We start from the raw sequence: 9944 nt of genomic DNA, 5'->3' as shown, positions 1-9944 counted from the left end.
GTCTTCACACAAGGAGGGCTTCACACCAGGGCTGTCGCTTCAACAATAGCCGTCACTAAAATATTGTGAGCTTCATTAAACATGGTTGTTCTTCTCACATATTACCAATTCATATTTATTAATTAGCCTAATTATGGTAGGCTATTAAAGTATTATATGAATATTCACTATTCAGCACTTTAAATAAGCACATTTTCAGACATTCTGAAGTCTTTCTGAACTTTTTTAAGTTTACTAGACAGCAGAACACTGATCAGTGCAGTCAGAGCCCGTTTAGACATTCTCTGGTGCAGTAGACAGGCTGGTTTCGCGACCCGGAAATGGTTATTTTGCTCCAGGTTTGAACGCACTATGATTGGATACGGAGCTGTCAAACACTCTGCTACCCATACTGCTACCAATCAATTTAGAATAGGCTATATCGCAGGCACCGACGGAAAAAATGTAAACATTAGCTACTTTCATTGCTGATTCAAAAAATGGCTACTGCAAAGTTTGTCAGTATTCCCGACGCAGACATTGACCCTAATGGTGTGTTTAAGTACGTGCTTATTCGAGTACACAGTACAGAAGATGACAGCAGTAAAGATATCGTACGAGGCTACGCATGGGCTGAATACCACGGTAGGAAGATAATTTAATTATGAATGGCAGCAGTTGCAGCAGCATGTTGAGAGATCCGGGGGACGGTGGTGGCAGGCAGGCGTGCTATGTTCATCTTACCTAAATTAACTGGCATACATAGTTTAGCCTAACTAAATTACAATCTATATTGTTACAGTTTGGCTAACTGTAGATTCATGTCTGACAGTGCTTTGTTGTTGGAACAAGTGTCAGAATGTAGGCCTAACCAGATAGTGTTAAAGCTCTTTGGATTTTTGATGTAACGTTGCAGGAGTGTAAAGAATATTTTGTTACTCAGCCAATGTTTCCGGTGGTCTGGTGGGTTTAGGGTTTTAAATCAATACCCATAACAATTGATATACAAATAGTTATCAGATGTGTACTTTTAGCTCAATTACCAGTGATGTAGGCCTAGACATCATTTGTGGGTCATATTCGCCATTTAGCCTACCTCTGTGAGATCACATTTAGGCATGATGCATTTTCGGTTTTTGTGAGAAAATGAGGAAATTCAGTTATAAACAAGGTATGACAGATGATTTGATCAATATTGATGCTTGAAATGTAACGCTGTTGTAACTTTGTGTGGGAGTAGCAGGTGCAGAAATATAACATTCCCGCACAGACACCTAGCCTACACTCAAACACACACACACACACACACACACACACACACACACACACACACGTAGCCTACACACAACATGCCCAGTTAGGAGGAGGACACAGTTAAGGTAGGCCTACATAGCAATTAGGTGCATAGCAATAAGGTACATAGCATAGGTCTACAATATTACACCGGGGTCCAGTAGATCTGAACACCACATAGGCCTATGTAATAGTTATGTGTGTGTGTGTGTGGGGTTATTTGTTATGTTCTTAACAGAAAATGAGCCAAGGCCAATGAGTTTGAAGAAGTCTTTTAGCAAACATTGAAAACGTCCCACAGACCCGAACACCTTACAATTTAAGATGTTGGTCCTTAAACAGACGAAAAGTTAGAAATCATGCATTAGGCTACATGTCATGTCTCTTTTTTGTCTCCTCAGCGGACATATATGACAAAGTGTCAGGAGAATTAGAAAGAGCAGGCAGTGTAGACTGTGAGTGTCTTGGTGGAGGCAGAATCAAGCATGACAGCCAGGCCAAGAAAATTCATGTTTATGGATATTCAATGGTAAGATATGAAACCATTGATATTACTGGTATATTGAAGAATGTTTAGCCTTCGTACTTTGTTTTAAAAGACTCAATGTTTAAATAAAGTGCTTTATGTATGGTTAACATGGCATAGTTGTTAATCATTTACTTCATGAAAAGGTTATCACCTATGCAGAAATAAGACAAGGAGGACATCCTTTTTACATTATCAAGTTACAGTATATTGGCTGGTTTGTTTTTCACCCATAGTCTCTTATCCATTTACAGGGTTTTGGCAGAGCAAACCACTCTGTCTCCACAGAGAAGCTGCAGGCACGTTACCCAGACTATGAGGTTACCTGGGCAGATGAAGGCTATTGATGGATACACTCCTATGTGGCCAGTATTCGTCAAGACTCTGGCTCTTCTTTGACCTCCAGTACAGATCAGATTTGAATGCCATGGTTGGAGGACAGAGCATTTGTTTTGGTATTGCCTATATAGCAAATCCAGAGGAACAAGTGGAACTTCAACCAATTGACATTTCTGTTTTTGGAATAATATCAGCTATCTAGTGCATCACCCGTTTACTTTGTATGTGTTTATGCTTAATATCTGCATTCTGGACTTGAACATTTTATATAACTTGGCCCGTGTTAAACACCCTAATTAGTTCAGTCAGAAAATGCAAGGTTGTCACTGAACCTCCTGAAGATTGTGTCTGGGTACCACTCAGCTAAAAATCTAATGTTTTTCATCTCATGTAGTAAGTGCGATTTGATGCATAAGAAGACTAGGTATTTGCAGGTAAACTGATTCGTAACCCCAGGTTAAGTATTAAAATGTATACTTAATCAGGTGAACAATGTTAAAGGAAACTTGAAAAATAAATCATTGGTATGGAAGATGCATTGCCTTTGTCTGAATGTTTCTGGATTGAATATTTTATGCTTAGGTCACTAGCCAAAGGCTACATTTAAGTGAACTCTTTGACCCAGACATTTTTCCTTTTGCAGATAAATCACTATCAGATAGCATTCTCAGTGTGCACAGGAAGTTACTGGATCTTATCTAGCTCAATAGCTCATAACTACAATGAGCTTCATATGACTCAGCATTTCATTGCATCCATTAGACTTCAAATCATGTCATTGAGAAAGCTGTCAAAGTCTAAACCGTCTTCATCTTGATGGCCCACAGTGGCATTGTACAGATAGCTGTCAGCAAAATAAAGGAGTGGTATTAAAGCTATTATGGCAGTGCAAATGTATCACAGCAAAGGAAATGGTACGTGGGTAGAAGCGATCATAAAATAATTGCAGAGCCATACAAGATACATTTTGTGCAGTGCTAGGAAATCTAGAACGACATGCAGGCTCATAGGGGTTGCCATCCAAAGTCATTGAACACAAAGTTTGTGATCACTCAAACTGCTTTCCTGAAATTAATGGGGCTTTCCATTTGACTCGTAAATCATCGTACGCCCACCCGTACAACATGTGCGAATGAGTTGCTAACACAACGCTGGGGTTTGTAGTCTTTTTGGGAAGAACATGGATGCCACCAGGGCAGCAGCTGTCTCGTTAGTGCTGAACATTGGTCTAGAACACGAGAACATGTCCCTCATTCTCACTTGTTGGGTATGGTCAATGTGAATTACTAATAAAAACTTGATTTAGTAACTCAATTTCGCCCTTTTTCAATTTCAACAAGTGCTTTTCTCGAGCCACGAGGGGCATTAGCAGGAGGCTAGTCTTTGTTATTGCTTTGTGCTACATGTAGCCTCTAGCTAACCGGCTGGAAAACAAATTGTTACATTGTATTGCACACACAGCAAGACCGCAGCAATGTAATCTAGTGTGAATGCAAAGAAAATACATATCATCTCATCTCAACTATGGGCGCAGCCATGTTTGTCGTAAGGTCGTACGGCCACCTCGGGGTACCCTCAAGAACTCCGAGGTAAATGGGGCGTGCCTGCGTGAAATGCCGCAAAAAAGCTGGGTAATTTACACTTTCCAACTCGGAGGGTGATTTACAAGTCAAATGGAAAGCCCCATAACTCACTCTTCCCCAATACCATTGTCCATCAGGCCTTTTTATGTCATAGTCCTAACAAGAGCCAGGCCTGATGTAAATAGACTCCACACTCTGCTCCACTTCGCGTTGAACATGGAATAGGCCTACATATTTTTGGGCAGAATATGGGTATTCCTACCTCAGCCAGGTAAAATCTCAAGTGCGTAAACACTATGCCACCTGGTTACACACATGGTTTCTGTGGTTTATGACTCGCGGCCTCGAACACAACTCTTTGTGTGTGTGTGTGTGTGTGTGTGTGTGACAATAAAGTCCAGCTGTTATCTCTAAGGAGGAAGGAAAAAATTCCACAGAGCAGGCAGCACATGTTACTGTGGCCTGCCATTCCCTTGTGGCGCACCACTGGCAACCCAAAAGGTTTAAGTTGATTAATGGAATTATGGAATTCATGAAGAGGACATGGCTTGTGCTTCTTCTGCTTGGCGTAAAAATGAGTAAGTCAGAACTGTGTTTTCCGAAAGCCTAAATATATTTTTTTTTAAACATGTACATTGTCAGATACAGTTAACTATGTACCTAACTATGAAACTATGCACCAATATTGCATTTTGTCCTTTGTTGTTGGTCAATAAATAAGAGCTTTCTGTTTTGTCGAGACAAGACAGGAATTTGTGCACAATTAGATTGATATAATGCCAGAAAGAAAGGGTAATTACCTTACTGGTCAATGCGATGTTGGTTTGCTTTTTTCCCCACTCTATTCTGAGACAGTATTCTCTATTTATTTCTAATCTCATCCGTTTAAGAATGAGTATATTGTCTGAATAGCATAGTGTGTTATGTGTTGTATAATGTATAGACAATCAAATCTCGAATGTTTCAATTTCACAAGGCAGTCACCTACCGTATAAAGTATATATATATATATATATATATATATATATATATATATAAAACACATTCTCCTAAATACATATTATCTACATACAAAAACCGAGGGTTAACTAAGAGCACTATGCCGAACATCTACATACACAAACTTGAGGAAACATATGAGATCATCAGCTATAAGTGACATGATGAGATCCGATGAGACCTTTGGTTGCATGTCATGTTTTACACTGGCCTGATCTGTGAACAATGACCTTTGAACTCTTCTGAGCTAGGAGTCGTGTGCTAATTTCAAAGGCATAGATAACACTGAAAGTGTGTCGGAATTTGCGAGATACTTCATGCCCCTTTGAAAAAGACATTTATGACACACTGTGCCATTTCAAAATTACTTTTATTGATGATGAACCTTACAACCTCAAGACTCAAGAATATTGACAGAAAATTAGATGTTTTTATCTTCTTTCTCTACACATGCCAAGTGCAACATATGTATGCTCTGGTTCTCTGCAGCATTGGGCTTGGAGAGGCAGCAGTGTGAGGGCAGCCAGAAGTGTGACTTTGTCTGTGACTGCAGTGACTGCAGCGATGAACATCTCTGTGGTGAGAGACCATATCTTGTTCCTAGGCCAAAACAGATAAATGTCTATCTAAAATGAGTGCTGCAAATCATAATAAATGTAATGTGATGCTCTCTGAAGAGGCCACATGTCAGACAGGTTGATTTACTGCATAATTCAAGTATACGGATAATGTCGGCTAACATAGTACTCATAGTATCAACTAATCAATGTTGTATATCAGATCTGTTGTTTGAGTCTGTATCTGTCTACTCTTCTGTCAGGCTACAGTGGTCCAGAATTTGTGTGTGATTTTGAACAGCCAGATATGTGTGGCTGGGCAGAAAGCTCTACTCAGAAGCTGTACACGTGGGAAAGGAGACAGAGAGGAGCCACACTGCCTGCAAGTGGGCCCTCCTGTGACTACACCACAGGCACTGATTCAGGTGTGTGTGTGTGTGTGTGTGTGTGTGTGTGTGTGTGTGCGCTTTCTGAACACTGACCATTTGTTTCATTGTGTTCTCTGGAATTATTCAAAGTTTTTGTCGTCAGTTCTCATGTACCCAAGTGTCATTATTTCCGACGATGTCTTTTTAGGCTGAATGTGCAAGGCTGTGAACATCATTGCTTTTCATATTATTCCTAGGCTGGTTTATGGGTGTGACGTCTGTAAACAGTGACAGCAATCACACTGCCCTGCTAATGTCTCCCAAGATGCAGCAGTCGTCAGCTACCTGTCGTCTGATCATCCGCTACTTCATATGGGACTCTGGTGAGTACTGCTAATGTAGATGGTGTTAGACCAAAAAAAGCTAGCTGGGTAAGAGTTTATGGATAAAAGTTAAATTTTTGTAGTCTAACAGAAGAAAAGTATTCTGGGGTATCTTTTCCCTTCATTTTTATCAGGTCGGATGATAGCAATAAATATGCAAGCAGCAGACATGGGGGACTCGAGTCACATGAGAGACTTGCTTGATCAACATGTATAAAACACTCGACTTGACTTTGACTTGCTATTCATGACTTGAGACTTGACTTAGACTTGAGACAAATGACTTGAAATTACTTGACTTTTTATTTTTTTCATAGATATTAAGGAGTTAACTTTACGATTACGATTACGAGGTGCTGTTGCATGCGTCATGCGAGCGAACCTGTCATTGTACTAAGTGACGTGACGCGACAGACGAACAGCAAGTGCCAGATCAAATAAGACAGACTGAGGTAGGCTGCAAATATGGAAGGCTCTACGTTTATACCAAAACATAATAATGTTTGGCTTCAAAGATGATGTATCTGACAAGTCAAAGGAGAAATGAACAGCAGTCTACAAGTGTGCAAAATAGCGACATAACCACTACCACGTTGATTTTTATCCAAAGTTAGTCGTGTTAGAAACCTAACGTCAAATTTGAGGCATGTTAAGAGTTGGCTTTGAATCTATTATGCTTTTTAGTTAACGCCATATTAGGTTAAAATGTGTGAAATGGCAAAGTGAAACATTTTCTTGTCTAAGTTTAATCTTGATATATAGCGAAAATGTTGCCAATGTAACCTAAAGTAAGCGCCTCTCTTTCTCCCTCCCTATTAAACACGTCCCTATTCCATACGTTACAGCAGTGGTCCCCAAACTTTTTCTTCCGAGGGCCAGCTCACTATGCCTGGCTCTAAGAGAGGGCCAGAGATTCGGAGTATATCAGTAAACATAAATAGCTTAGTGCTGTGAACAGCAGCAGTCTACCTTAGTTGAATATTCCATTACATTTAATCATAGGCTACTGCAATTTAATACCATTATTAGCTGTGTTTATATTGCCATCATGCCATATCAGTGTAAAATGTAGCTCAAATGAAATAATACTAATAAAAAGACTTTAACATTCCCAAAAGTATTAGCAGGGAGTCCCAAAAGTGTATTTTATCCAAAATGTGTGAACTCTGAACTCTGTGTATTTGCATACACAGCTCAAGTTGTGAACAAGCAATATCCTACAAATAATTTGAAGTTATCAAACTATGAGAGTTTTATGAAGTGCAGGCAAAAACATCTGAAATGACCACTTTCACTGATGAGAACTTGAGGAATTTGTATGAACATTTGAACGAGTGAATAAAAAATAGAAATAATTATCCCAGAAAGTCCCAGAAATATGACTTGACTTAGTTAGTTATTAAAAATTAATTGATACACTTCTAGAATACTTTGAGCACTAATGCAGTCAGCCTCTTGCATTGTTTGCAGGTAGGCCTACGTTTCATTCATAGACTGGTTTCATTCCGTTTTCGATGGCAAACGCAAAACAGCGCCAAAACAACCACCAGTGGACAAAAATAGTATTACATGAATGAATGGGGGAAATTACGGAAGTTATAGTTTGATGATGTCGTACTCCCATGCGGGCCAGATGCTATATACCGCGGACATGTTTTGGGGGGCCGCCCAAAATGAGGTGGCGGGCCGTAGTTTGGTGACCACTGCGTTACAGCCTAGTAGGCTAACAACAGTAAGTAGGCCTAGCTAACTGCCAGCAATCAGCATAGAAAAGTAGCTTATTCCACATGTTAGGCTTATGTATAATATGATATAGCATTGACGGTCCTAAACCCTCCTGCTGCCGCGCTTGTCAAAGTTTGGCAGTGACGTCGGCGGCAGCGTTTGATTGATTGATTAGTTCACTTTTTCAACATTATTGGTTCCCTGGAGATGTGACAGGTCAGGACAGGTGTAACTTGAACTGTTTGAATATATTTTCATGATTTGATGTAGCTTAGGCTACCTAATATTTGAGGCATATTGAAACAATAATAGGCTATTTTATAATAGATCTACTTGAAATACATTTATTTTTATTTGTATACATTTCATCTTATTCTATAAACCGTTCAGATGTAGGCTATGTGGCTTGAATGAATGCAATGTATATTTGTTTGTTACAAATAAAACTTCAGCAGTTCATAACTAGCCTATTGTAGCATTTTAAAATGAAAACATGGGTAAATCATCATGAATTTCAATGATTTGGCTATGACTTGACTTGACTTGCTTGACCAAAGCTATGACTTGACTTGACTTGCTTGACTGTCACAAAAAATGACTTGGACTTGCTTGAGACTTGAAGGTTAAGACTTGAGACTTGCTTGTGACTTGCACATGTGTGACTTACTCCCACCTCTGGCAAGCAGTTTCAGTTACCTTATCCATTCACTGTTTGAGGGAAATATTTTGTAAGACAGAGAAGAAAAATTCTTGATATTTGGAAAGCAGGAAAAGAGGAGTGGAGTAGAAAGAAAGACTGAACAAATACAGGCTATATTAGTGATTTATACTTACAGAGCGGCCTTGAATAAGGACAACCAAAACTCATCCACTTCTTACCTCTCTCTCCCCCCCCAGGCCACACAGGCTTTGAGGGTGCCCCACTCTGGGCATCCATTTTGGGGCAAGATAACCAGCAGGCGGTGGTGTGGAGGCCAGAGAGCACCAGCATCCGTGGGTGGAGGGAGGCCAGTGTGTTCCTGGGCCGCACTCCCACCCCCTTCTTCATCCAGCTGCACTCAACTCGGAGCCAGGGTCGCCGTGGAGACGTGGCCGTGGATCAGCTGGAATTCCGAGACTGTACTTTGCCGAGTAAGAGCCCTGGAGAAAAGAAGGGTTTCACTTTTTATTGAACCATTCATTCATTCATTTATTCATTCATTCATTAATGCAGTCATTTTTATCTATGCAGTCATTCATACTATGGGCCCTAATTTGAAAATAGACAAAGTGTTATTAAGTGTCAAATGCATGTGCCCAACATAATCCTCATTGTCTATATATTTTGAAATGTGTGCCCAGACATTGAAGTCTTAAGACTTTGCTCATCTTTAGAATTAGGGTTCTAATCATTCAGTTTCAGTTCTATTCAGTTTTTGTTTGTATTGTAAACCACATAATTAGCTCTACTGTTACCCTTTGATCCCATCTGTCTATTTGCTCTCTCCCTGCCTCTTGGGGGCAGACTCAGGCTCAGTCCCGGGCTGTCCACTGGGTTGGTTTGAGTGCCGAAGGGGCGGCTGTGTGGAGGGGCATCAGGTTTGTGACGGTACAGATGACTGCGGCGATGAGTCAGATGAGGAGACGTGCGGTGAGCGGGACAGAGTCTCGAAACGAGGACTATTAGGATGTCCTTTGTGTATAAGCAGGCAGAGCAGAACACCAATGCTGCATGAGCATGTCCAGGGAAAACAATGGCTCCCTCTGTTTAAGTGTATTGCTCTGAAAATCAGCTCAAAATTATAGACAAAACATTTATACTTGAAAATGAATTACTGTGTATGAAATTCTCCATCAAAGAATTCATGTTCTATGTGGTGTATAAATGAAATGGACTATGATTCTGCCTGTATGAGACTCATATATTCTTTGGGATCTTGTATCATACAGTATCTCTTCTCCCACCCTCATTGTGCTTTTTGCATTGCTTTGTGGTCCTCAAACTAGTGCAGATGGCTACTGGTTCTGTAACTTTGAGAAAGATCTATGCGACTGGGACCTGAGAACCCTATCGCCTCTCAGGTGGTCAGTTTCATCTCAGGCGGACATCTCCCTCTCAGATCCATTGAGGGGCCCCGGACGAGATCATTCCAACAACACAGCTTCAGGTGAGCAGATCCTCATGCATACGCTAGACAAACTCTCATCAGGAC

The 9944-nt window shown here is 40.4% G+C and overlaps 2 protein-coding genes across 2 annotated transcripts in view; both read left to right on the top strand.

Moving 5' to 3' along the window:
- The first annotated feature begins 390 nt into the window (after positions 1-390).
- On the top strand, positions 391-2669 carry phpt1 (phosphohistidine phosphatase 1). The gene is made up of 3 exons (XM_048259681.1): positions 391-624; positions 1674-1801; positions 2053-2669. Exons 1-3 carry the CDS (start codon positions 480-482, stop codon positions 2143-2145), a joined length of 366 nt encoding a protein of 121 aa, XP_048115638.1. The 5' UTR covers positions 391-479; the 3' UTR covers positions 2146-2669.
- Positions 2670-4170: 1501 nt separating this feature from the next.
- Positions 4171-9944, top strand: part of mamdc4 (MAM domain containing 4) — a 29523-nt gene continuing 23749 nt past the window's right edge. Inside the window, exons 1-7 of the mRNA XM_048259680.1 lie at positions 4171-4298; positions 5209-5298; positions 5540-5701; positions 5902-6027; positions 8650-8883; positions 9257-9382; positions 9744-9899. Of these exons, the coding sequence (XP_048115637.1) occupies positions 4244-4298; positions 5209-5298; positions 5540-5701; positions 5902-6027; positions 8650-8883; positions 9257-9382; positions 9744-9899 (949 nt within the window). The 5' untranslated portion in view covers positions 4171-4243. The remainder of the gene's footprint in view (positions 4299-5208; positions 5299-5539; positions 5702-5901; positions 6028-8649; positions 8884-9256; positions 9383-9743; positions 9900-9944) is intronic.

Source organism: Alosa alosa, chromosome 12, assembly GCF_017589495.1.
Source record: "Alosa alosa isolate M-15738 ecotype Scorff River chromosome 12, AALO_Geno_1.1, whole genome shotgun sequence".
Lineage (NCBI taxonomy): Eukaryota > Metazoa > Chordata > Actinopteri > Clupeiformes > Clupeidae > Alosa > Alosa alosa.
The sequence above is the reverse complement of the archived record's forward strand: the minus strand, read 5'-3'. Positions and strand labels throughout refer to the sequence as shown.

Coding starts and splice junctions, on each gene's coding strand:
- phpt1 (XM_048259681.1), top strand. CDS start 480: ATGGCTACTGCAAAGTTTGTCAGTATTCCCGACGCAGACATTGACCCT. Junction 625..1,673: donor CGCATGGGCTGAATACCACG/GTAGGAAGATAA, acceptor TTGTCTCCTCAG/CGGACATATATGACAAAGTG. Junction 1,802..2,052: donor ATGTTTATGGATATTCAATG/GTAAGATATGAA, acceptor ATCCATTTACAG/GGTTTTGGCAGAGCAAACCA.